Below are 26,251 nucleotides of genomic sequence, written 5' to 3'. Positions count from 1 at the left end.
TACAGCATGGTGGTTTGAGAGCCTGTTCCCTCCCCGTTCTTCCTGGTCTTACAGCCACTAACAGGGTTTTGAACAAAGGCGATGTGGCCACCAGCTCCAGTCCAACAGGCTCCAAAAGCCGCTTTCAAGTAAGAATGCACTGTTCACAATCTGTTCAGAAAGAAGGATCTTTGAGCAAATGTTTGCAATTTGTTTTTCCCGTGTCCTGGATCCAGTCTGCTGCTCGAACGCCGCATTAGTTGAAGATGTTTGTGGACCCCGATTTTGTTGTGACAACAGGCTTCTCCTCTTCTTCTCTTCCCAGATCATCCCGACTCCACCGGATGTCGTTTGCTCTTTGGAGAAAAGCAAGAAGAGCTGCGGCACCCCGGCGCCCTCTAGTGGTTCTGCGGGCTCACACAGCCAGTCCCAGGGCCCGGGCAGGAAAGACGAGGACTGCGCGTCCCCGGGAAAGTCCTCGGGGACAGCTGCAGCCGATCGCGACCGAACGTCCAAACCACAAAGTAGTAACCGCTACTCCGCCCCGCCGAACTTCTATCGGGCCACCCCGACGACCAGCCCCGATGTCACCCCGCGGCACATCCCCCGGGCCCAGACGATGGACACCCCGACCCGTCGCAACTCCCACCACCCCTCTCACCTCTACTCGGACTCTGCGGACGAGGACAGCAGCGTCGCCCTTCCCCCGGCCCAACCGCCGCCCCCTGCTCACGCCGCGTCCGAGCACAGTGGAAGCGACCTCATGAAGAGGGCGGTGGCGTTCCTGCGGCGCTCCGGTCGGAGCAAAAGCGAGCAGAGCTCCGATTCGCCGAGCCGGCAGGCCGCGTCGATGAACGGCCACGCCCACTCGCCCTCCACGGGACACGCCCCCTCGTCTTACATGAGCAGCGACAACGACTCGGAGTTTGAGGATGCGGACATGAGGAAAGAACTGCAGAAGCTGAGAGAGAAGTAAAGTCACTCACATTCACACGGCCGAGAAGAAAATAAAGAAATGTTTGTTTTAACTAATAGATGCTGCGTGAAACCTCTTAGTGGATTTCTAAATGATCGGATGCTATTAAGCTTTGTCGGTTGAGTCGATGTAGCATCTTTTCAGACACACAAATCAAATGAGATCGTCTGCGTCGAGCTCGTCTAGTGACGAGGCTTCAGAAGAGAGTAAACTACTGAGGGAGTGCTAAAAAGAGCAAAATGTACTGTTCCTCCCTGTTCCTTCTATCTAGACACATGAAGGAGATCTCGGAGCTGCAGGCGTTCCAGAGGAGCGAGATTGAGCATCTGTACACGGAGCTGGGCAAAACGCTGCCCCCCAACGTCGGCCTGGTCCACGCCGCGCCCCCAAGCGGCCGCAGGCGCAGGGCCAGCAAACACAAGCTGAAGGCCGGGAAGCTGCTCAATCCAATGGTGCAGCAGCTCAAAAACAATCTCAACATCTCGGCGGAGAGGAAAGGTGTGTGTGTGTGTGTGTGTGTTTGCGGAGGTGGGGGGTCTTTGATGTAGGTGATGAGTCATGAGAGTATTTTCAGTCTGAAAACAAAGGAATGGCGTCTGGTTCCAAAACACAGTGGGAGGGTGTGATTCACTCTGACTCACTCTTTCTTTTTTTAAAATTCTATTTTTCTGCTCCAAGGTGAGAGTGGAGCCAGTTCGTCCAGCTCCCCGGCTAAAAGTTCGGTTCTGTCGGACGGCTCCGTCCACTCCAGTGGCAGCTCCAGCTCCAGCAACCCGCCGCAGGGCGGCGGTGCGGAGCAGGTCCTCACCCAGCAGCCCTGTTCCCTGAAGGGCTCCTTCTCCTCGGACAACATCTACGGCGGGCTACACGCGGATGGAACGGCCAACCAAGCCGGCCCCGGCCAAGGTACACAATGTAGTGTCTTGTGCGTGCTGTGTGTGTGTGTGTGTGTGTGTGTGTGTGTGGGGGACACGGCATATACAAAACATCAGCTGTGCTAATGTTGTCTTTGTTAACATCCTGCGAGTAGAAGCATCAAAAGTTTCATCCTTACATCGTTCTTTATTCATATTTCTGAGGCGATAATCGTCTGAAGCAGAGGTGGGTAACGTATCCAATAAATGTAGTGGTGCACATTTCAAAGTTCACTTTGTAATTTTCCATTATGAGTAAATTCGAGTCATACTACACGTGTATATGTGAACGGTGAGTTCATGTTCAGTAAAAGAACGTGAATTAAATATGATAAATGCAAACATGCGTACTAAAATAACTAAAAACAATGCCTGTAGCTGTATCCCATACATTATTAAGTTGTACCAAATGTTTTTTCTTAGTCAGAGGTGTTTTGATGGAGTTCATTTTAAAATGTACATGAACACAGAACCTCCTCTTTCAGTCTAAAAGTCTTTTCTTTTGTTTCCTGTGTAACAGGCTGATTGGAAATGTGGTTGAAATTCATTCTGTTTTTATTGATCTCAAAATGTCTTCTGTTGAGTTTATCATATTTCTGCTGTTACAAAAGCATATTTGGGCACAAGTGCAAAAATAAAATCAGCACTAATTAATTATTAAAAAGAAACTAATCCGAGAGTCGTAACCCGAGCAAACAACCACAGTATTCTCTGTTCTCCACCAACGACGCTCTCTGTTATCAGATGAAACTATTGTCTCAAAGTTCACCGATGTGGGATCCTGCATATCGTGCACTCCTTCTTAGTGTCTTTTGATGGTGGGGGTTTCTCATCCCAGTCTCTGTATACTTTTACCAGGTGTGTCTCTTGTTTCTTCTCTTCTTCCCTCTTATATTCATTTTCACAGGCTGGACGGTTTTCCACCAAACGTCAGAGAGAGTCACCTATAAGTCTAGTAGCAAACCACGCACTAGATTCCTCAGTGGACCTGTGTCTCTGTCCATCTGTTTGTATTTGTTCTTTTCTATTTCCCCTCGCTCATTTCCATCTTCTCTTTATTTAACCTGCCTCTTTCTTCTATCAACCATTTCAAAAGTATATATATTTATATATATATATCTGTATGTAGTGGATCTTCTATTACCCCCCCTCACAGGCCTCCTCACCAGACACTCATTTTCTATCCCTCAACAACCTCAAGTCTTTTGTTCCGTATGATTTCCTTCTGAACGGCCGAGGATATCCATCACGTGCACTCGTGACATTAGCAACCAAACCGCATGTCTTCAAAGTCCACTGAATGGAGGTAATGTAGCGAAACGCCGACAGAATCGCTGGCTTGTGCAGCCGGGAAGTGTTTCCTTTTCATCTTGAAGCAGGTTTCAGTGTAGCCTGTCTGTTAGCTTCAGGCTAAAGCTTCCTGTCACTGCGGTGTGACATCATCATTAGTGGACGCTCGCTTGTGCCAAGTAAAGTTATATCCCTCTCCGGAAAGAGCTTCTGCTCAAATCAGACTTATTTTTAACATCGGTGTCCTCTTGATGGTTGAAGTTCTGCCTCAGCTTTACTTTAGAACCCTGGGAGAACACGATGAAATGACTTTTTCTAAAAATACTCATTCTTTTCTTTTTGTTATTGCAATAATAGTAAAGCTCCTGTCAGTGTGAAAAACTCACCCTGATGGCCGTTAGTACAATATCATTTAATTACTTTTGCCTTTTTGTCAAGAAGTTTTTTGGCATGTTGCCGGAGTCATAAATTCATAACGGATTCAAGTGGCCTGTATTTGGAAGTCGATTTTTATAGATCTCCATTTTCAATGTATCGTTTATTCTCCCCCATCGTGCATTTCCATTTGATTCTTAGTTTTTATGTTGAAAGCGAGAGGCTGCGCGTCAAAGCCGAAGCCTTATAACTTGATCGTTGAAATGATTTGCGTTGGCGGTGCGCAGATGTTCGTAGCAGCTAACGGGCGCTCCGTCGTCCATTTGTCCTCACGCAGTGTGAAGGCAGCCAGTCCAGTACGTGCTGGTCAGAAACGACAGGGTAGAACAAAAGGTAACTGCGTCTGTGACCCCGGCCGACCCCATAGAGCCCGGTCAGCGTGACGTTCACAGATCCGTGCGTGTGGAAACCAGGACGCTGTAGCTTTGGGTCTTTGTTTTCGAATCCGTAGTCCGGCAGTCATTCACGGAATCACAGATCCATTCACAAACCATTCATTCACGGGTATAACCCCCCCCCCCCCCTTCCATACCTGCCCCACCCATACAAAGGCTTTGTGCAGTGCTTCTGGCTTAAAAACAACAAATGCACTGAGGCTAATTCTCTCCAAACATGGGCCTGAGGTCAGATCTAAAAACAGACAGGATGCCTGTTGTTTAAGTGTGTGTGTGTGTGTGTGTGTGTGTGTGTGTGTGTGTGTGTGAGAATACCAAAACCTTTTTTTTTTTTTTTTCTTTCTTTGTGTGTTTCCATCCACTGTTTATTTTGATTGTATAACGTCCCGAGGCAGCGGCCCTCTGTACATTTAACACAGAGGGGAGAAAGACACAAACACAAACCCCGCCTCCCGCGGTAGGCAGCTCTCTCTGTCCCTCATGTTTGGACGGAGAAGACGTGCATGGTGCAGGCGCCAGGCAGGGCACTGATGGAGACTCGCTCCGCCACACCAAGGGCTGTATCATCAATATTACTTCTTCATTTTTCTTCCCTCCTCCTTCCGCCTCTCCCGAGTTACCTGCATGTTTCTGACTTTGAGTGCCGACCCTCGATGAGCTCCAGCTAGTGTCCGCGCGCTCTTTCCCCCTTTTTGGGCTTTTCTTTATTTTGGTTTTCACGTTTTGGCTTCACAGGCAGCGTCTCGTCGACAAAGGGATCAGTCGGTTAACGCCGGCTCCAGTCCTCCTTTCGTAGACGACACTTTTACCTCGCTAGCGACTCACAGCCAACGAGTTCTAAACCGAATCTTCACCCTGTAAAACGTGAAGGCGATTTAAGACGAGGGCGACGGGACGTCACCAGATGTCCGTCCAACACGGCCATGTTTGAGCAACAAAACAAAGAGAGGGCTTCATTTAGCATGTGCTCTCTGCCAGGTCCACTTCTCACACGATTCTAGAGAGAACACCTAGGCGCCTTCTTCCTCCTCACCTTTAAACCCCCTTCTGTCCTCCTTTTCCCTTTTTCTCTCCTCCCCCGATTGTTTTAATAGCTGAATGTGCTTTTGAAGCAGCTTTTCCACATACGTGTGGTGTGCAGTGTGTCCCGGCCTAACTGTTCCTGTCTTGTGCTGTTTTGCCTTTTTTTTAGGGTCCACTCTGAAACGACTATGTCTAGGCAAAGATCGCAGTAGTAGTAACTATCTCATTTACTTTCTTACTCTCTGTCCCCACTATTTTAGCCCTGCTGATTTTTGTATGTGCACTTTGTTTCGTTTTGGTTTTGTCGCGGTTGTTGTCGAAGTGGGTTCGCTCCACGTTGTTGCATTGATTTACGTTTGTTGTCGTTTTGCATGTCGATTTATCTTTTATTGCCAAACTTTGTCACTGCTTGCATACCAAACATTTCATTTGTGTATGGAAGTCGCTCATGTTGCGATCCTTTGGCTGCTACATTGGCACATTTATTCAACAAAACATCAGTAAATAAATATAATAATAATAATATGTTTCCAAAAGTCTCATTGTGCCAAACAGCAGCCAATTGATTTAACTGACACACTTTATTTTAAATAATCAATGAATGCCCCGTTTTATATTAACACCTTTTTGCGTCTTTTCAGGGTCCGCCTCTAACAGCGCCGCGGCTCAGCCCCAGCCGCCACTCGCCGCCGCCGCCTCCGCCGCCACGCCGTCTCCCCGGCCAATCGCACGGCTCGCTCAGGTCCAGACCAACAACAGCAACAACAAGAGAGGCACGTTCACCGACGACCTTCACAAACTGGTGGACGACTGGACGAAGGAGACCGTGGGGGCGGCGGCCAATCAGCCGCGCCCCTCCCTCAACCAGATCAAACAGCAGAGGCGGCAGCAGGACCTGGAGGCCAGAGCGCCGCCCGCGCACGAGGTACAGTTTACAGATCAATAACCCCAGAAGTATAAAATGACCCCCCCCCCCCCCCCCCCCCCCCCCCTCGATCGCTGACATCCGAGGCGCCCTCCCTGTTTCAGACCAAATGCCACGGCGGCCCCCGCAAGTTCCACGCGCCCCTCCCCTGCCCGCTGCCCGCCGCTTCGGGCCCCGGGGGGCCCACGAGCCTCGCCCCCAACGCCTCGGCGACGCTCCCCTCCGGGTACCTTTCGCCAACAGGCTCGTATGGCGGCGCCGCCGCCCCCGGCCCTCTTTACCCTCAGCAGTGGCCCGGCCCCGCCGGCCCGCTCGCTGCTGCGGGGATAATGCCCTACACCACGACGGCGAACCGGCCCACCGGGACAGAGGGCGTGGCCCACCCTCTGTCCCTGCACGACCCCGAGAGCGGCCCCAGTCTGAAGACCGCTAGGACTACCTAAGCGGCTTGCCGGCGCCGATCGGGCGCCGTCGTCCAGCTCACTGGTTCAGTGAAGCCACAGATGTACATAATCAGATCCTGTAAAGTACATGATGCCAAGTGTTGATATTCTTTATACAACACCTATATCTGTAATTAATGTGTGTGTGGGCGCGCGTGTACTATCCAGTATGTGTTCAGTATGTATGTCACAGTAACTAATGCTTTTTGGCTTTGGTCTTGACTAAACTCAGCCATAAAAGACAATTTGTCTGCTGTCTCAAACGGTTTCACTTTATTCTTCATTACAGCGTTTTCCACATTGATTTGGGCCTTTCTCACTTCAAACACTACATTGGAACCCAAATACCAGTGGTGTGAGATACAGTATTGATGATGAAGATATTTTAAGGAATGTAGTGCCTTGAACATTGATTTCTTTCTTCTGTGAAACAAAGCATGCGTGCATAAGTTATTTTATTTGATGGTAGCTTGAGTGCAGTCTTTTTTTTTTTTTTTTAATGCATTACAGACACTTTTGGTTTTGGTTTACATATGAATGCCCTTGTAGAACTGCACTATTAACACTATGCTCTTATTTAAAATAATAAAATCATGTTTTAACCCTTGTTTACTTTCCACCCCTGTGACAGATGGATTGCCATAGTGGTGAGATGTTGCCTTGCAGAAACAAATAGTTAACGTACGACTGATGAGAGAGAGAGAGAAGGACAAAAAAAAAAAAAGTTACGCCAGCAGCCAAACCCGCTCTTTCAGGTCAAACGGTTCCGTCGGACGCAGCCTCTTTTTGATAGGACGCCTGGCGCGTTGGACGACCTCGTGCTCGGAGGGCCGGGCGGCGTCCAGAGCCACGCGCGCTGTGCACGGTTCCTCTGGTGGCGTTCTGATCAGAATGTAGCAATTAATATGTGACGGCTTCAGGCTCAAAAGTGCAATTTAACCCCTCCACAAAGCTTTGATCGTGGTCCTGCCACAAGCCTTATCTCCGACGTGTGCAACGGGAGCGAGCTGAAACGAAAAGCTCAACAGTTACCGAATCACCAAGCAACAGACGGAGGTTGCGTACAAACATTACAAACCTCCGAGTGAGCAAGTCACTTCTGCTAAATGTTCTCTCAACTCGGCTGTCCTATTACTCCGCATACACGATATGTGAAATGTGTTGTGCAATCACCAATTGAGAACGATGTTTTTAAATGACTTGATGTTTAAGCTTTCTTTTCTTTTTCTTTTTGTTTTGATGCTGCTATCATCTGAGGTGATGCCACTGTACAGCTAAGCACTCTATTCACATGAAATGGTACTTCAATACAGATTTAAATTAACCAGTGAGACGCTCACAGAGCAGTGTTATTGCGTGGTCGAACGCTTGATGTGTTTATTTCCGGGTTGCTTTGAGTGACAGACGTTTTTTTTTTTTCTTCAGTCATTTTGTTTTCAGTAACATATTTCAAAATTCAAACGATACTTGATGAGGGAGATTTGCACAATATAGTCTCCCTTAATTCTCATTTTATGTTTACGACTCCCCTACACCGTAACAAGTGGGTTTCCCCCCCACACGGACACTTTTTTGTCACTGAAAACTGGCCAACTGTTCGTGTTCCACGACGCAAAGATACAATACAGACAATACAGCTCTTTGTTCGATGTTTCTCAACCCCACAACACGTGTAAAAAGTTTCAACATCCCAATTCTGCCAAGCTGTGAATTGTACAGTTTTCTTGTTTATATTTGTACTTTTTTTTGGGACTGTTTAAAGGTGATTGTAGTGGTTGTGGTCGGGGTTGTTTTGATGTCTATTATTCCATCAATTCGGTTTGAATTGGACTTTTATAGGATATTATGCAGAGTCTTCTGCTTTGTTTGAAATACTTACAGTAGTAAGAGATTTCTGTTCTCTGTCCCTCCTATCTGGTTTTGTTCCACCTGTTCCGATGCTGCCAACTCGTGGCGAGCAGAGGAAGGAGTAACTGTTGGCATATTCATTTGGATGCAGCGATCAGACGGAGGAGCTGATCTGCAGAGAGGAAGGTGACTGTGAGGAGGAGTCCTCACACTTCCCACTCTGCTCATCTCACTTCTCTCTCTATCTCTCTGCAACATCGCCCGCTGGTGAATATGCTGCGATTGTCAAAGGCTTGTAATCAAAATGCGTGGGGTTGCTTCTGCCTGCTGTGTGTCCCACTGCATTACCCCACCCTGCTGCACTCTATTCACAGACTGTATGTTCAGAGAGAAATAAATATTATTTTGTGCTTGATGGTACGTTTCAATGTTTTTTTTAATTATTTTCTTTGCCTTATTTTATTTTAGGTTATAACATTTAAAAAATGTTAGTTTATCAGCATTGAGCTAAGATAAACAGTTGAGGGTAATTAAATCAACACATTAAACTGAGGACTATTCCTATAATAGCTGTTTTTGTAGATGTAGTTGAAAGAGTGACGCGCACTCGGGACGCTTCATGCCAAGAGCCTTGAAACTGACCCGCAGATTCGCAACATTTAACTCGAAAGTACATATGGGGGGGAAAAAATGTCCGAGTAAAAATAACTAAATAAAAACACGGCTAATGTATTTTTAAGTCTCTAAAATGAAGCACACGGGCTGCACTTCCACACAGAAGCCGAGAAATAGACCCCGCTTTTGGTGCGACGAATGTGCCGCCCCGCGTCCGCGGCGTAACGTTACAGCGACGGTTGCCCCTTTTGTTCAACCGAGTTCCTGAATTATTCCCAACACAATGAAATATTCGGGATATTACGTTTTTATAAACACACTTCACTGTTCCCGCGTGTCCGGCGAATCTCACCTGGGATAATCTAATGAATTAAACACAAAAACAAAAAAAAGAAATCGATCTGCAACCCTTCCCGATCCGCTGTGAGGTTTCCGAAGCACGCAGCCTTGAGGAACGTGGAGTAGTAAGTGTTTATAACGTCGCTGCCGATCGGTAGCGTTGCGCGGTTGGAGGCTGGGTGTGCTGGGGGGGGTAAATAGGCTCGCGTTTTGACAATCGAAAGGTAACCATGCGTTTATGTTGTGTGTGGTGATTGTATTACTCCATCTTAACCCCACTGAACCCAGAAAACACGAAGTAGCAAAGCCCCGGTGCATAATAAGCATGCCTGACTTAATGTGCCCCTCGCATTGCACAACACTTCACACGTATTGAGCCGCAAGGAATGCACGTTAACTGGCCGATCGATCTCAGCTAATCGATTAAGCGCGTAGACCTGTTCCCCTCCCGCCGTAGTACCTGCGGTAGCCTCCCCGCAGCGTCGCGTTAAACTGTCATTTCGCTGCTCGGAGTCGGGGGTGGGATGCACGGGGTGAGGTCATTGTGGAGGGAAACACCGTGGAAGCTTGAATGGTCACTTAGGTCACATTCGGGCCGACGTCACAGTGTGCGTAACTTTTAAAACAATATTTGGGTTTTTACCGTCTTTAAATGATAACATGATACTATGCATCCTTTGGGTAGGCTAGCATCGCGCGTTAGCTCAACGTCCCGTCCACTTCCCCCCCCCTCCCTCCACACTCCCGTGAATACAGCTACATTTAACTAACCGAGGCTACCCAACGTTACGGTTAACCGGCCCGGATGGAGCGCCGGGAGACGGTTGGGATTAACGGGAGCGAGCAGTCGGTACTTTTGAGACGTTAACTCGTGAGTGGTGGCTGAATGATGTGGGGCCGTGTTGTTGTTTGCTAGCTGCTGTTAGCTTGTTTGGCTAACAGCGCCAGGCTGCGATGGTTCATTGTCCGAGTAGTAGAAGAAGAAGAAGGAGACGAAGAATAAGGAGAAGAAGAAGAAAGGCGTTGAGCTAAGCTAACGTTAGCGTGAGCAACCCTCAGACTATTAACCGAACGTGGTTTTATTTTCAGTCTCGTCCGTTCGAGCCAGAGCTCGCGGGCTCGCGTAGCTCGAGTTCCTTGTCAGCTAGCCCCCCGCTGGTTTGTTTACCGTAACGTTAAGTTAGCTGCCGTTAGCGGGAAGCAGAAGCCTAAATGGCACCTGTGACTGGAGGAACCCAACGGAACAATTTGTTTACCGCCGGGAGTTGGAGAAACGGTCACGTGACTGCAGCATAACAGGTGCACGATGTGCAGACACACGACTTGCTTTGAGTCTCCAAGCGGCTGCAGCGACTCCTCTCCCCTGTACCGTCATTAACTTAACTCATGTAATGTCAACCGATGCTCCAGCGCGCTCCTCCTCTGTGCTCCTCTCTTTCCAGATGTGAACTCGAGCGGCGTCTGTCCCAGCGGTGGCTGTCGGCACGATGGGGCTGGACTTTGACGTGAAGACCTTCTGTCACAATCTGCGGGCCACCAAGCCCCCTTACGAGTGCCCCGTGGAGACCTGCCGAAAGGTCTACAAGAGCTACAGTGGCATCGAGTACCACCTCTACCACTATGACCACGACAACCCAACGCCCGCGCAGACTTTGCCCCAGAAGAGGAGAAAGGGGCGGCCTCCTCGCGCCTCCTTGGCCGGCTCCGGGGATACGGACGACTGTGGGGGCAACGGGGGCGGAGGACCTGGGCACGGGGGGAACACGCCGGGTAGCCCCAACCGGTCGGACCACTCCCACTCCCCGGGCAGGGAGACGATGACCTACGCCCAGGCGCAGCGCATGGTGGAGCTGGAGTTTCAAGGGCGCCTCCACCGCATCAGCATCTTCGAGAACATCGACGTGGTGTCGGAGGAGGACAGCGGCGCGGAGGACGCTCCTCAGTCCGGCGCGGGTGGCGGCGGCGGCGGAGGAGGAGGCGGCGGCGTGTGCAACGGGAGCGACGGCGGAGCCGGCGGCAGCGAGCTGGGCGGGGGTGGCAAGGAGCGGCCGGACATCCCGTCCTCCAACGGCGGCAAGTCCACCCCCAAGTCCGGCAAGCACAAAAGCAAAGAGAAGAAGAAGGACGGCTCGTCTCATCATCACAGCGCCCAGTCGGGCCCCGCGGTCAAGCTCCCCGAGGCGGTGTTCAGAGAGCTGGACCAGGAGAGGCCGGACGCCCCCTCCCGACCGTCGTCTTACTACAGGTCTGCGTTGGGAAGCGGCATCGTTGTCAAACATACGTAATGTGCAGCGTGGATGCGGGAGGCACGTGGTCACGTTTATGGAACGTGAAGCTGACCTCGGGTTCCTCGTCCCTCTGGTGTTCAGGTACATCGATAAGTCCGCGGAGGAGCTGGACGAGGAGGTGGAGTACGACATCGACGAGGAAGACTACATCTGGCTGGACATCATGAACGACAAGCGGCGGCGTGACGGCGTGACGCCCATCCCCCAGGAGGTCTTTGAATACCTCATGGACCGCTTGGAGAAGGAGTCCTACTTCGAGAGCCACAACAAGGTAACGTAGGGGAGAAAACACAAACACATCTGAACACTCGAATTGGAACAGAATTCGTCCAACTCCGATCTCCCCCCCCCTTTAACTCCCAGGCGGACCCCAGCACCCTGATCGACGAGGACGCCGTCTGCTGCATCTGCAACGACGGCGAGTGCCAGAACAGCAACGTGATCCTGTTCTGCGACATGTGCAACCTGGCGGTGCACCAGGAGTGCTACGGCGTGCCGTACATCCCCGAGGGCCAGTGGCTGTGTCGCCGCTGCCTGCAGTCACCGAGTCGCGCCGTGGACTGCGCCCTGTGTCCCAACAAGGGGGGCGCCTTCAAGCAGACGGACGACGCCCGCTGGGCCCACGTCGTGTGCGCCCTGTGGATCCCGGAGGTCAGTCCGCGCACGCCGCCGGGAGGGAATGTTAGAGGTGGATGTCGATGCTGTAAACTTGGCGCTCTTTAATAAAATATTTACACAATGACATTTTTTGATAAATCATTAATGTCCGTGTACAACACACACCCAGACTCCATGAAGTTACGTCACTTTTATGTAATTTAGCTTTTAAAACCAGGAAAAGACCGCATTTAATGTGAGAAGCATCTTTATACATATAATGAAAAACATTTTATTTTACAGCCAACACTTGAAATGATGAAGGCACTTGCAGGTGACCCGGTAGAACAAAATGTAAACCATACTTTGATGTTTCATCTCTACACACATTTCGTCATATATTTCGTGTGGATCTCTCAGGACTTTCAGGCTGGTGTTGGACAGGACATACGTGGTTGCTTTGATTGTTTTGTAGTTCTAGTTTCGAGCTATTTATTAAGGTGATATCTATATAAATACCGGCTGTGTCGCCTTGAAAGCAAACCGCTGCTTCTCCTCAGGTCTGCTTCGCCAACACCGTCTTCCTGGAGCCGATCGACAGCATCGAGCACATCCCGCCCGCCCGCTGGAAGCTCACCTGCTACATCTGCAAGCAGCGGGGCTCGGGCGCCTGCATCCAGTGCCACAAGGCCAACTGCTACACCGCCTTCCACGTCACCTGCGCCCAGCAGGCGGGCCTCTACATGAAGATGGAGCCCGTCCGCGAGACGGGGGCCAACGGCACCTCCTTCAGCGTCCGCAAGACGGCCTACTGCGACATCCACACGCCGCCCGGCTCGGCCCGGCCCCTGGGCGGGGGGCAGGGCTGCGCCAGCATGGGCTCGTCTCACAGCGACGGGGAGCTGGAGGACGACGACGAGCCGAGCATCTGCCAGGACGACGACTCCAAGGGCTGGAGCTCCGAGCGCGCCAAGAGGGCCAAGGCCAAGTCCAGGCTGAAGATGAAGAGGGCGCGGAAGATCTTGGCAGAGAGGAGAGCAGCCGCGCCGGTGGTGTCTGTGCCCTGCATACCTCCCCATAGGTAGGTCCACGCTACGCCGTCCCGCCCCCCCAGACCCCCCGTCTGTGCTTTGAGTGCGGGAGTGAAAGTGGTGTTTGTCGCTCTCCAGGCTGAGCAAAATCACCAGCAACCTGACGGTACCCAGGAAGAGCCAGTTCATGCAGCGGCTCCACAGCTACTGGACCCTGAAGAGGCAAAGTCGCAACGGCGTGCCGCTGCTGCGCCGGCTGCAGACCCACCTGCAGTCCCAGCGGCACGTCGACCCCCCGCCGCCTCCGCCGCCACCGCAGCAGCAGCAGCAGCAGCAGCAGCAGCCTCCGTCGCTGCTCCCGCCGGTGTCCTGTGCGATTGTAAACAAACGCACACACACACACACACACGCGCGATCATTGTGCAACTCCATTTGGTCGCCTCGTTCGGCTGCGTAACACGTTTGGGGTGTTTTGTGCGTGTTGGTGCAGCGGGACGGCGAGGAGAAAGCGTCGGCGCTGAAGGAGCAGCTGAAGGCGTGGCAGAGACTGAGGCACGACCTGGAGAGAGCCCGGCTGCTGGTGGAGCTCATCCGCAAGAGGGAGAAACTCAAGAGGGAGACGGTGAGGGTCAAACGACCGTTTTGGGTTACTGATATCGGCAGAAGCAAGCGGGTTCCCCGGGCGAGCTGGGTGGGACGGTGGTTAGAACCCGAGGGTTCTCCTGCAATAAGGGTTAATAACATGTGGTAAGCACAGAGGCTCATGGGAATCGGCTGCAAACAGCGATCCTACTGTCCTCCACTACCGGCAGCTTCGTAGTCTCGTTTTTGGTTTGTTCATTCGGCCCGTTGCTCGTGTTCAGATCAAAGTGCAGCAGATGGCGCTGGAGATGCAGCTGACTCCGTTCCTGGTGCTGCTGAGGAGCACGCTGGAGCAGCTACAGGAGAGGGACATCAACAACTTCTTCACCGAGCCGGTCCCGCTGGCAGAGGTAAGCGCACGCGGTCGCTCCGCCTCGGGGGAAACACGCGGCATGTGACCTGGGAGAATCTTTGGGTCAAAGGTCGAACAGGTTTTTTGTTACGCTAAAACAATTTCAGGCACGCGCACCTAATGGGATGAAACGAGGAAGAGGAATGCGTGAGTTAATAAGTGAATTAAGTTCGGTGTAGGTGGAGGCCGGGGCTCGCTGTGACTTGCGTACACACTCCCGTCTCTGCTGCGCCGCAGGTGCCGGACTACCTGGACCACATCGACACGCCGATGGACTTCCAGACCATGTGGAACCTGCTGGAGTCCCACCGCTACCTCACGTTCGAGGCCTTCGAGTCCGACTTCGGCCTCATCGTCAACAACTGCCTCAAGTACAACGCCAAGGACACCGTCTTCTACCGCGCCGCCCTGCGGCTCAGGGAGATGGGCGGGGCCGTCCTGCGGACCGCCAGGCGCCACGCCGAGCGCATCGGCTTCGACTACGAGGCCGGCGTGCACCTCCCCCGAGAGCCCAGCCCGGACAGCCAGCGGGACCAGGACCGGGACCGGGAGCGGGAGCGCGACCGAGAATGGGAGCGAGAACGGGAGAGGGAGCGCGACCGAGAGAGGGACCGAGACCGGCCGCTGTCCTCTAACGAAGATGGTGAGTAGACGTCTGGTAGCTCAGAGATTTTCCCCAACCGCCCTCAGCCCTCCCTCGCCTGCGCTTGCTCCCACTCATGTTTGAGCCCCCCTTGGATTGTTCTCCCTGCCCCCCCTCCCCCAGCAGACCTGCTCCTGCCAGAGAACAGGCGGCGCCTCCCGCTGGAGGAGCAGCTGCACTACCTGCAGGCGCGTCTGGACGAGGTCAGCCTGGGGAAGCACAGCATCGGCCAGTCGCGCAGAGCCAAGGCCCTGAGGAAGGAGATCAGCATCGTCAAGAGGAAGCTGGCGCACCAGCGCGAGGGAGGCGCCGGCCTCGGGGGCCGGGAGTCCACGGGAGGAGGGGACCGGGGTTCCTCCCTCCCACATCACCCGTCCTCCTCGGGACACCACGACGAAGGGGGAGAAAGCAGCAGCCAGGAGATCGGGGGAAAAGGTGGGTCTGTGAGGTTGTGAAGCGTCATTAAAATCCAGGAAATGATAAAATCTATTCAGGGAAAGTAACGAGGTAAACTAAGTTTTTTAAAGTTTTTTTTATTTTTTTTATTGTTGTATCGAGCTGCTATTAGCGTCCCCTCCCTCCCCCTTCCCCTCTTAGACATGAGCGTGTCCTCGTCGGCGCTGGCTCCGGAGGTGGGCCGCCGCACATCCGTCCTCTTCTCCAAGAAGAACCAAAAGATGGCCGGACCCCCCAAAAGGCCGGGACGCCCCCCCAAGAACCGGGATGCTGTGTACGCCGCGGCGGCGTTGGGCCAAAGCCCCATCGGCCCCCCACAGCTGCCCCTGCTGTCCCCGAGCAGGCAGAGGAAGAGGCCCCGAAGCCCCCGCACCAGCTCCAGCTCGGACAGCGACAGCGACGACGACGACCTGCTGCCGGGTACGCCGGGCGGGAGCGTCAAACGGGTTAACGCACACGCACAGACACACACTCTCACACCCCCCCCCTCCCTCTTACCCTCAGGTCTGCCGAGTAACGGATTCGATGGAGGAAACCAGCCGGTAACGGAGAGCTTCCGCGTGTACAGGAGCGAGTCCCGCCTCCCGCGCTCCAGCTCCGACTCCGAGTCCACGACCAGCAGCAGCAGCAGCGCGGCGTCGGACCGGACCAGGTGATTAGTGCACGACATGAATATATAAGCCTAGTGTTGCTCGGCGCTGTAGCCTTCGGAGAAGCTGGTCCTGATTTCTTTACGCTAAGCTAAGGTGGCTCCGTCGTCACTGCAGAGATAAGCTCGTTTCCTGCTTACATGCAGCGGTTAAACGTGCAGAAAAACCCGACCATCTTCAGCCACATCGCCTGCAGCAAGAAGCGAGGCGCTTATCTGTGTTTCGTGGTGACAGTCAACAGTCGATGACATCTGCGCCCTCTCTCCTCTCCCCCCCAGTACGACCCCATCCAAGCAGGGCCGGGGAAAGGCCTCGTTCTCCCGCTCCGCCTTCCCGGAGGACAGCAGCGAGGAGACGTCGGGCACGGAGAACGATTCCTACTCAGTGGGGGGGCCGCGCAGCGTTTCGCACTGTAAGCGCGCTTTCACAGCCTCAAACACACACACGTGCATCCGTGCACGCCATAAACAGTGAGCGTGCGTGCGTGCGTGCGAGGTGCGTGTGCGTGCGTCTTCTCTGAATGATCTGTGTGCTGATCAAGTGCTGCTCATTTTTTTATTTTCTTCTGTCTTCTATCCAATTTATAAGAAATCAATGGCAAGAAAGATTCCCCTTCCTCCAAAAATGATTCGGGATCCTCGGGTGCAAAAATATTTTACAGTGAGAAGACTTTTTATTTATGGATAATGCGAAACAAATAAAACCAGAAGCTGGGAAATGAGTGACTTGAAAAAACACCAGACAGCTGCTGTAGTCGTTTCCCACCATATGATTCAGAGATAAAAAAAAAAGTGCAAATGAAGAGAGCAGCATTAAAGGGGCGAGCCTTACACGACCCCCCCCCCCCCCCCAACTCCCCCCCAACCCAGTTCTCCCCCAGGCTGGTTGGAACTGGATCTTTTTACCAGAAATCCTTATCTCTTCCTCTACCATTGCATGTCGCATCTTGTCTTCTGATCATCTACGCGGAGGAGTAGATTAGAGATTGTGCAACGGGGACCGTCTTCCTGTTGCTACGTGGCCCTTCTACCCGCTGGGGGGGGGGAGGGGCTTCAGGCTGCTGGGGGGTCGCCTGTGATGACTTCTTGTTCTTCTCTTGAAGCTCTGGATCTGGTGTGGGCCAAGTGCAGAGGCTATCCATCCTATCCGGCTCTGGTGAGACACGCGCGCCGCACCGTTCGCCACATTCTGCAGGTCGCCGGCTGCACGTGTGTCTGACCCGCCTCCCTCCTCTCCTCCCCCCTGCAGATAATCGACCCGAAGATGCCCAGGGAGGGGGTGTTCCACCGGGGCGTGCCGATACCCGTCCCGCCTTTGGATGTGCTGAAGCTAGGGGAGCAGATGACGCAGGAGGCCCGGGAGCACCTGTTCCTGGTGCTCTTCTTCGACAACAAGAGAACATGGTCAGCACTCCGGTCGCCTCCTTGTGTCGTCGACGATCATTTTCTCGCTGACGAACAAAAAAAATAAAATAAAAAAAAAACCCCGAGAACAGCAGAAGCAGAAAAGGCTTCGGCGTGTTACTGGATGTGCACGCCAGCACCTCTGTGGTGTTAGTTGGAAGGAAGCGGCGGTCGGCGAGCAGGCGGCGGAACGCTCAGCAGAATCGGGGCAAACGTGTTTTTCTAGAATAGAAGAGGAGGGGAAACCGGGTCGCGTTTTAGGTCACGCTTGTCTCTTCACGGGTGTGAAGAAAAACAAGTGTGAGAAAGCCGATGGGAGTCCGAAGGTCATCCAGGAGGTGAACTTCTCTCACGTCAGCGAGAGTTCACCTCAACACGTTCTTCCATATTCAGTTCATGTTTGTGTAATCTGCCGTACGTTGTTAATTTAATGTGAATTTGTTTACAAATGCTTAAAACTGCTTCTTTACCGATTCATAATAATGTGAAATGATCCGGAACCCGCGATTAAAAATGCCACAGAATGTTTGCTTTTGCTCCGCTGAGCCCCAGATAGAAGATTTTAGGAGTGTCTGCCGTGTGTCTGCCGTGTCTCTGCCGTGTCTCCGCCGCGGCGTGAACGTGTCCCACTCACTGGTGTGTCTGTGTGGATCCAGGCAGTGGCTGCCGCGCTCCAAGCTGGTGCCGCTCGGCGTGGACCAGGAGCTGGACAAGGAGAAGATGCTGGAGGGCCGCAAGTCCAACATCCGCAAGTCGGTGCAGGTGGCGTACCACCGGGCCATGCAGCACCGCAGCAAGGTGCAGGGGGACCCCAGCAGCGAGACCAGCGACAGCGACTGAAAGGGAAAACCATCCGGAGCACCGCCACCAGACCCGGGGGCCAGTGACACGGAGCGGGGGGGCCGGGCGGCGGGAGGGGGGGGGTGCCCGCGCTGCGCCGCGCTGCGCCGCGCCGCGCCGCGTTTGATCCGACGTGTAAGATATTGTATTTAAGAGAATTGAAATTGAATTAATAATGGATGGAGGAAAAAAAAAAAAAGAAACATGTTCAGGATCAAAAGAATTCCTCGTGCGTGTTCCGTGTGAAAAGAGAGACTCTTCGAGACCGACTCAAGAAAGAACGCCTCCCCCCCCCCGCCCTCACCCCCCCGCCCTCACCCCTTTGTCGGTCTTCCACATTCTACACCCAAACGGGGGAGTGTGCGTCACGTGCACATCTTCACCCCCCCCCCCCCCCCCCCCTGTCGTCATCCGCCTCGACCAACCAGGAGGGAGGAAAGGCCCGGCGCCACAGCCTCCAACCAACGATCATGTTATTTATTCTGCTTCCTCCGTCTCCGAGGTCGACCAGCTCCCTTTTTATCATGGACCACTTCTAATCACTCCGCCGCACGCCACGCCGTGCGGCCGTCTTCGTCGCGCCGTGTCCCATCATGTCTCCTGTTTTTACGGTTTCTTTTGTTAACGTACGTCTGAGCGCCTCGCGGCCCGTCTTAGACTCGGGCCGGGGGCTTTAGAACTTTTATATATACAGATTGCATAAAGAATAGAAGTTTAATAAAAAAAAAAAAAGTTGAGTTTTTTAAACGTGTTGTGGTGACTGCGTGTGCGTTTCTGCAAGGGGCTTGTGTGGGTTCACGCTCAGCGTTCTTCCTGGTTGTGGTGAAGATGTGTGTGTATAGTTCACATATGCTTACCCGCCCTTCACTCTTTCCAAAGAACTTATGAGTCATGCGTGCTTCTTGTTACTTGTTCTCTGAACCGGAGGTGAACCTCTTCCACCCGTAAAGGTGTTGCGTGACTGTGAGGGAGTGACAGCGAACCTCGGGATGAGTTCTGCAGTTGAGCTTTACGTTTCAACTGTAGCTCCCAACATCTGCTCAACATCTGCCCCGTACACACCGCACTGTGTGTGTGGTTATAATAAATAATAAAGATTAACTGATAATGTAGGTCATAGAAAGTGAGTGGCCCGGAATGAGGAATTAACAAGTGTTCCAATTGCGTAAGTAAATCGCCCCCCTGACATCCATACTGGAGTATTTATGAATTACGGCAGGATTAGAAAAAAAGAAGCGCCGCGTCTTGCTCGTGGGTTTGTTTTCGGGAAGGTCCCACCCCGGCGGGGGGCGGAGCCGAGGTGAGCGCGCGTGTGTGTTTTTTTTTCCAGCAAAACGCGCTGCACGTTGTGCAGAAGAAGGATGCGCGTCTCCGTCGCTCGCCTCGCGCTCTCGAGGGGACCCGCGGGACCCGCGCGGCGATCCGGATCCTAGCGACGGGACCGGCTCCCGGCGCGATGCGCCGCGGCCGCTTCGCCGCCGCGCTGGCGCTGGCGGCCCTCGTGACGTCACCGCTGCTGCTGGAATGCGTCCCGGAATGTCACGTGAGTTCAACGCGGCGGTCACGTCGAGTGACGTTCAATCATGCGCATCCAGTCAGCTAATTGTTAATATTATTATAAACATTAAAGATGTGAATGCTTGATATTTACTAAATGATTTGTCTTCATCTTGGATTGACTTCAGAGGAGAGGCAGAGGGATCCAAAAAGGTGCGTCTTTGTCACTTCACGTGTGTCTCATCACAGTACATCACATCTGTCTGCAGCTGTCCTCATGCTTTCCTCTCCCCTGTGCAGACCACGTCCAGGGGGACTGTCCCGTGGAGCTGAGCTCGGTCCGGCCCCCGGCCTCAGGGGACATCTACTCTGAATGCGTCACCGTCCGCGTCTGGATGAGGGCCGAGGGTCCGAGGGGGGGGGGGGGCGATCCGCTGGGGAACGTTCCAGCTTCTCTCCGAGTTGTTGTTGTTATTGTTGTTGTCTGACTTGTCGCTCTCGCTCTTCTCCCAGACTTCTGTGGGGAACCGAGGATTGAAATCCGCACCACTTCAGAACAGAGGCTCATCCGGCCGGTCCTGAAAAAACAAAAGACGTTTTGCAGCAGCACTAAAAGGGCTGCAGGAGAAGGTGTAGCGCCGACCCCCGTCGTGTGTCCCGCGGGTCGCTGCAGAGCCTGTGCTTCTGTGGTGAGAAGGTTTCCTTCGTGGCCTCAAACCCCCCAAAAAACTGCATCTGGCGCGGTTGTTTATTTTGTATTTCTTTCTTTTCTGACAGTGGGAGCTGGTATACAAGTGCCTCCACGCTGAGGCCGGGGCCGTCTCTGTGGCCTACAACACGACGTCCCTGAGCTGCGGTGTCAGTTACACGGTGCCAGGTAACAATGGCGCCGGGGCCTCGAGCTTCACCTCCTTTGGCCTCGTCTTTCCTCCTTTCGCTTTGTGACAACGGCTTCCGAGTCACACTCACCGGTGTGTTTCGTGCGCGTCGTTACCCTGGAAAGACGTTCGGGTTTCCAGACTTCGCCCACCTGCACAAATGTTTCCTTTGATGCGTCACCGGTGTGTGTATTGTGACCTGGTTATATCCTGTAGCACTGATGTGTGTGTGTGTGTGTGTGTGTGACTTAGATCCCATACCAGACTTTGATCTGTCTGTCAACCACTCGTCTAAATCCATCTCTGTCGCCGTGGAGCCCGGAGACAAAGTCAGAGCCAGATGGTGTTACCGTAAACACGGAAAGACCTGCATGGCGGGGGACTCCGCCCCGATCGAGGTACCGAGCGGCACGTTCAACGACGGCACGTGCTTTGCGTGTGCACACCAAAGGCCCAAACCCTCTCATGTCCTTTGCAGATTGATCCATCTGTGTCTCCGTTCGCTCTTCTCCGCGTCGGATACCTGCTGCCCTGTCTGTGTGTGCAGGTACTGTTGTTGTTGTTAATCCTTAAATTGAACATTCTAATGTTACATTTGTGTCAAACCTCTGCGTGTCTCGTCTGCGTGGACAGGTGTACTACGCCCGCACAGATGCCAGGCGCCACTCAAAGTGCCCGTTTCAAAACCAGAGCCCACTAAGTGAGTGTGACGGAGGATTCACGTCAGACTGAAAATGAAAGCACCTTGCCGGGAACTTTTTTACATTTTACCCCATATGACTTGGACTCTCCGTCGTTGAGAAAAACCAAAGCGGGTTTCCCCCCCCCCCTCCCCTTTGCTTGCGGTCGTTACGGGACCAGTTTTAGATCCTAAAGGTTGCTGAACCTTCACGCTGTGGTTCTTCTTGATTCTGAGTATGATTCAGCAGGACGATATTAGGATGACGGCTCGTAGCGTGTGAGCGTGTTCAGTGACCCTTTGAACCTCACGCGATGCCCTGCTGGAGATAATTACATTACATTATCTTTCACAGAACATTCATTTTATCATTTGTTTTAAAGTTGCTACTTTTTAAACGATCCATTCAGCAAAGTTGCAGAGAGACCTTTTTTACCTGTGGGTGCAGATTGCTTTTGGATTTAAGACCCTAAAACCTCACTGAGTACAGTTGGCACTGGAACTATTTCCTCCCATTTCCATGCAACGACGATACAGCATCAGTCACTTGGCTCCGGATTAATATTTACTGATCATTTGATTAGATTAGCTAAATCTATGCGACAGTAAAAATTATTTCCTGCATCGTTGTGCAATCCCTTTGATTGTTTGTGACGGCGCGTTTCAGAAAGGAACAGCCCCCATTTTCAGCTGATAAAACTAAAACTATCTGCACGGCGAGAGAAATGAATCCTTCCTTTCCTTTTTATTGGGGGAACTGACCCCTTTTTTTAAAAGCAGATTTCACGCCTGAGTTTGACATTGTTTACTATGATTATTCTATCTATTCTATTATATCATGGAGGTGGTTGTTGTTGTTGTTGTCGCCGTCATCATCTGCGGCCCCGTTGCCTCCACAGATGTCCGAGATGTTCTGGGCTCCTCCAACGTCACCCTGTACAAGTCGCGTTTGAGGTGGAGCTCGCCGTGCTCGGCCAGAGAGCTGAACGTCTCTGCTTCCCTCTGCTGGAAGCAACGCCGACGCCCGTGCACGCCCGTGCTCAACTCCACCCTGCAGCAGGTGGAGGACGAAGACGACCTGGTAGGCTCAGCCCGACTGCTCCGTGGATAATCCCACCAAGCGTGTGAAACAATGAACAATAACGTGCTCATTCCAGTGACGGCCTTTTGACCCAAACGCAGTGGTTTTGATTACAAAACTCGGCAAAAGAAGTAAAAAGACTGAGGTTGAAATCCCACTGTCTCTCCTCGACAGATGTTCGACACCTCAGCGTTGGACAAACACCCCCAGATGTGTGTGCAGGTGTGAATCAGCACAGTGTTTCCACGTTGAAAGGCCGCTTATTTGAGCTGCAGAATATCACTCTTCTGTTTTCTTTCCTGCAGTTTTTTCTACGAGGCAGCAATGAAACTTACTGCCCCTTCCCCCGTGGTGAGTCCCCCCCCCCCAATGCCCCTCTCATAGTCCTAATGCATCCTGCCTGTCTCGGCCTCCTGGCTCAGCGTCTCCTTGTCCTTCTCAGACATGTCCTCGTGGGAGGTGGATTACGAGCCGGGCCGGCAGACTGTGTTTCTGTATCTCACCTCCTCCGTTCCTGCAAAGTTCTCAGCTCAACTTTGTGTCCTCAACCAGCGGGGTTGTGCGCCCGTGGGGCACGTCCACTCGGCGACGGTGGTGAGCGCGCGTTCGAGAGACGATAGGCCAAAGCGAGTGAGGGAAAAAAAAGATGCTTTTTCTTAAAAATGTGCATCTCGTATCCGTCCCACAGGAAAGCAACTTGGCGGGAGCAACGATAGAAGTGCCTCTTTCCCTTCTCGCCGAGCAGCCGTGTGTGCAGGTAAAGCGATCGCCTCGGAGAAGGTCCCACCTGCACCGGCCGCCTTTTTTTTTTTTTTAATCTCCTCACACTCTTTCAATCCCCTGCAGGTGTGGCGGTCAGATCCTGCTCTTCATGGTAGACGGGTTCTCTGTCCGGACTGTGAGTCCACACGAGATGCACACACACACACACACACACTATATTCAATACACAGACTCGTGATGGATGAACGAATGCATGCAAAGAATAATCGGGCCGTTATGTTTCTGCAGACACGCACAACAGGCGCGGCATGTACGCCGTGGCCGCTGTGGTGTTTGTGGTTGGCGTTTCATTTCTGGGAGTTTTGATCCGGCGTCTCACCAAGAGCGGCGCTTCAGGTTGGTTCTGCGGCCTCTGTTCATCAATCACTTGAATTCCACTATTGGATTCATTTGATCGCATTTGAACAATCTCAAAAGGAACTTTGAACTTCAATATGGAGTTTATTTCTGTGCTCCCTAATGGACTAAAGGTGTAGTGTTTCTGAGCAACTGAGACCCTTTGGAAAATCTCATTTTTGGCTCTGATTTTAAAGCGAATTAAGAATCAAGTTGACGTATGTTTGGTTTCAATCCAGCTAAAAGATTTTCACAGTAATTTTAAAGGAAGAACTACAACTCAAACCACAAATGAAAACATCTAATTTTCCTTCCTCCCCCCTGCAGGCTGGCTCTGCATCCAGGAGCCCGTGTTGCTGGTGTGCTCGTCGGAGCAGGCGGCCCACATCGCTGCTGTGTGCTCCTTGGCGTCCATGCTGCAGGCGGAGCTCGGGGCCACGGTGCACACGGCCCTGTGGTCCCAAGGCTCGCAGACGCGGGCCGGGCCCGGCGTGGCAGACCTGGGTCCACTCCCCTGGCTGTACGGACAGTGGGAAGCCGTGCGTAGGGCGCGAGGTAAAGTGCTGATCGTTTGGAGCCCCGAAGCCACGGCGACCTACGCCAAGTGGAGCGAGGAGAGGGCGAGCGTGGGTAAGAGGGCGGGACCAGGAGAAGGCCACGGCGGAGCGCGGCTGAAGCGCGATAGGACAAGAGCGAAGGCGGAAGAGGATTTTCAACTGAACGGGGGAAGAACGGGGAAACGCAAAAAAGAGAAAGCCGAAGAGTGTGTGAAATTATGCGACGATAGAGACCGGACCCAGAGGCAGCCCTCCGCCGTGATCGCCCCGGTGTTCGCTGCCGCGCTGGCCTGCCTCGAGGGGGCGCTGCAGGAGGGCAAAGGTCAAGGAGTGGCCCTGGTCTACTTCCAGGGCCTCTGCCACAGACGGGACATCCCGAAGACCTTCAAAGGCTTCCCGCGATACTGCTTGCCTCAGGATTTCCGGGGCTTGATACAGGAGCTGGTGGGAACGAGGGGACGGGCAGAGAGCGGCGAACCTGGCGGCGCCCGCTGCTGGCCCCGGCTCGTGTCCAAAGTGCTCGCCATGTGGCTGGCACAGCAGCTGACGCGCAGACTGCAAACGCTGCCGCCGCCCCCGCCGCCGGGGGAGAAGGCGCTCGAGGCGGCGGGGGAGCTGGAGCCTCTCCGCCAGTCGCCATGGCGAGCAGAGAAACTTTAACCTCAGGTCTCGCGTGTCTAACGACTTTTGTTCCCGCTGGAAACGCGACACGCAGCCGGCGCTCCGGTGTCTCGGGGGCCCTTGTTTTCTCGTCTTTATGGAAATCCGCAAAACATTATGAAAATCTGTTTGCAAATGGCGCCTCGCGCCTCGTGGGTGCGTTTCGTATTTGAATGCCGACAGCGGGGGAGACGAGGAGTACCGGAGCAGGCAAATTTGCTTTGGGGTTTTGATAAATGGGGCCATTGAGCCAAAGCTGGAGCAGGATTTCCAGTGGGAGGAGGCAACAGGTGGAACAATAAAGCAACTGGCATTTTTGTGTGTTCGCCGTCCGGTTTGAGTAAACTATGCGGTCGCGTACCTGTTAAAAATGTGCACACAAACTACCTCTTAAAACAAAGTAGAAACCCTCCATTTTATTACTAGACTGAAAACATTGCATGGAAATCATTTCATCGGCAACACAAACTGGTATTGAAAATAATTAAAATGCTTTTAATATATAAGTGTTATTGTTGGACTCATCTATAATAATGGAACAGACTACCTCTTCTTCACTATTCTGCTTCTTGAGCTTCTTGTGTTTTCGTCGACCTGTTCATTAAAATGAGTTAAAGCGGTTGTGAACACAACGTTGATAAAAGTCCAGATGTGAGGGAAACCCAGTCGCTGCCAAAACATCATGTTCAGTACTTCCTCATTTGGCATCGATGCAACAGACTTTGTTTCTTTTCATGGGCTGACTAAACAACGTCATGGTGTAAATATAAGGTGTGAATCATAAAAAAGTGACTACAAGAATGGCCTTAAAATGTCCAAAAAACAAAAAAAACACACGCACCTTCTGTTATTGGTTTGAGATTTAGGATCACGGGCGGTTGGTCGATTTAATCAAATGGGAAATAAGGTCATAAAAGAGCTGCACGGTTGAGTTTGAGAGCTTGTTCCTTTGGTTCCTTTGGCACGGGGCCATCGTGGAAACAGCCAAATGAATTTTAGAGCCACATGATTTTGCATTTTCATGATTACAAGCACCAAAGGACCACAGAAGCACAGTTAACACAGGGGGAAGTTCTCCAAAACGTACGGCAGATAAGCAGGAATATATTTTATCTACAACTTAACTAACCTATTCGCTCAGATAGGCGTTAATAATTAAACTTGAGCCCTCCAACTGAAAACACTCCCAACAAAAACCTGCATTCATACCAGATTGCAAAGGTGCTTCGGAGTTAATGGGCAAACCTCGTAAGCAAATTGTCTCAGGTTAAGTTACGGCATCTCGATGGAGATGAGCTGACCGCCTGAGAGTTTGGGATACAGTGTCTGGAAAAGTAAAGTCTTGGCTGAGTTACACAAAAACTATTTGCATACATACATAGTTTTTGCCTGCACCTGCCTCTATAGGGTACTTCTTCGTGATGAACATCGTCGGGTCAGAATGACCAGAAAGGAATGCTGGATTGCACATCCTGGCATTTTCAGCGTAATGCTTTTAGGGTTCTGTGTGACTCATACAAAAGATTTTCACTTACTGGAACCAAATATGTGATTGACTGTTTCTCTCATACGGTTGTATGTGCCGCACAAAGTATTATGGGTCAGAAAAGTGCTTCCCAATTATCAAGTATGCAAGAAAAGATTAAAGCTGCAGGGGCAAGGTGTGTACTGTTTTAGGCAGGGCAAGGCAATTTTA

The 26,251-nt window shown here is 52.3% G+C and overlaps 3 protein-coding genes across 34 annotated transcripts in view; all 3 read left to right on the top strand.

Annotated features, from left to right (window-relative positions):
* Nucleotides 1–8,643, top strand: part of LOC120828939 (serine/threonine-protein kinase WNK2) — a 36,487-nt gene extending 27,844 nt beyond the window's left edge. For 10 of the 22 annotated variants that reach the window (XM_078083088.1, XM_078083081.1, XM_078083018.1 and 7 more), the window contains 8 exons: nucleotides 55–128; nucleotides 305–951; nucleotides 1,227–1,453; nucleotides 1,634–1,861; nucleotides 2,777–2,875; nucleotides 5,182–5,226; nucleotides 5,654–5,937; nucleotides 6,042–8,643. In XM_078083088.1, coding sequence (XP_077939214.1) covers nucleotides 55–128; nucleotides 305–951; nucleotides 1,227–1,453; nucleotides 1,634–1,861; nucleotides 2,777–2,875; nucleotides 5,182–5,226; nucleotides 5,654–5,937; nucleotides 6,042–6,380 — 1,943 coding nt within the window. In that variant the 3' untranslated portion in view covers nucleotides 6,381–8,643. Of the gene's footprint in view, nucleotides 1–5; nucleotides 129–304; nucleotides 952–1,226; nucleotides 1,454–1,633; nucleotides 1,862–2,776; nucleotides 2,876–5,181; nucleotides 5,227–5,653; nucleotides 5,938–6,041 lie in introns of all 22 variants that reach the window. The other 12 variants (XM_078083101.1, XM_078083073.1, XM_078083066.1 and 9 more) reach the window with 4 other exon arrangements.
* Nucleotides 8,644–9,009: 366 nt separating this feature from the next.
* Nucleotides 9,010–18,831, top strand: brpf1 (bromodomain and PHD finger containing, 1). 11 transcript variants are annotated; one of them, XM_078083128.1, is made up of 16 exons: nucleotides 9,010–9,307; nucleotides 10,625–11,427; nucleotides 11,552–11,741; nucleotides 11,834–12,121; nucleotides 12,628–13,148; nucleotides 13,237–13,477; nucleotides 13,589–13,720; nucleotides 13,962–14,090; nucleotides 14,330–14,735; nucleotides 14,862–15,170; nucleotides 15,333–15,611; nucleotides 15,696–15,843; nucleotides 16,120–16,253; nucleotides 16,944–16,996; nucleotides 17,090–17,244; nucleotides 17,901–18,831. In XM_078083128.1, the coding sequence occupies exons 2-16, from the start codon at nucleotides 10,670–10,672 to the stop codon at nucleotides 18,082–18,084; spliced, it is 3,927 nt and encodes a 1,308-aa protein (XP_077939254.1). In that variant the 5' UTR covers nucleotides 9,010–9,307; nucleotides 10,625–10,669; the 3' UTR covers nucleotides 18,085–18,831. The 11 variants fall into 11 exon arrangements, with proteins under 11 accessions (XP_077939254.1, XP_040049413.2, XP_077939277.1 ...); XM_040193479.2 differs by having other exon boundaries at nucleotides 9,046–9,307; nucleotides 14,859–15,170; XM_078083144.1 differs by having other exon boundaries at nucleotides 9,062–9,406.
* On the top strand, nucleotides 18,822–25,061 carry LOC120828938 (interleukin-17 receptor E). The gene is made up of 16 exons (XM_078083157.1): nucleotides 18,822–19,627; nucleotides 19,770–19,794; nucleotides 19,882–19,989; nucleotides 20,095–20,270; nucleotides 20,359–20,458; nucleotides 20,712–20,857; nucleotides 20,938–21,006; nucleotides 21,093–21,159; nucleotides 22,038–22,219; nucleotides 22,394–22,441; nucleotides 22,525–22,570; nucleotides 22,662–22,813; nucleotides 22,908–22,976; nucleotides 23,066–23,117; nucleotides 23,231–23,338; nucleotides 23,666–25,061. The coding sequence occupies exons 1-16, from the start codon at nucleotides 19,541–19,543 to the stop codon at nucleotides 24,553–24,555; spliced, it is 2,325 nt and encodes a 774-aa protein (XP_077939283.1). The 5' UTR covers nucleotides 18,822–19,540; the 3' UTR covers nucleotides 24,556–25,061.
* The last annotated feature ends 1,190 nt before the right edge of the window (nucleotides 25,062–26,251 follow it).

This window comes from Gasterosteus aculeatus, chromosome 2 (assembly GCF_964276395.1).
Source record: "Gasterosteus aculeatus chromosome 2, fGasAcu3.hap1.1, whole genome shotgun sequence".
Classification (NCBI taxonomy): domain Eukaryota; kingdom Metazoa; phylum Chordata; class Actinopteri; order Perciformes; family Gasterosteidae; genus Gasterosteus; species Gasterosteus aculeatus.
Note: the sequence above shows the minus strand (reverse complement) of the source record. Positions and strands in the feature narration are given on the sequence as shown.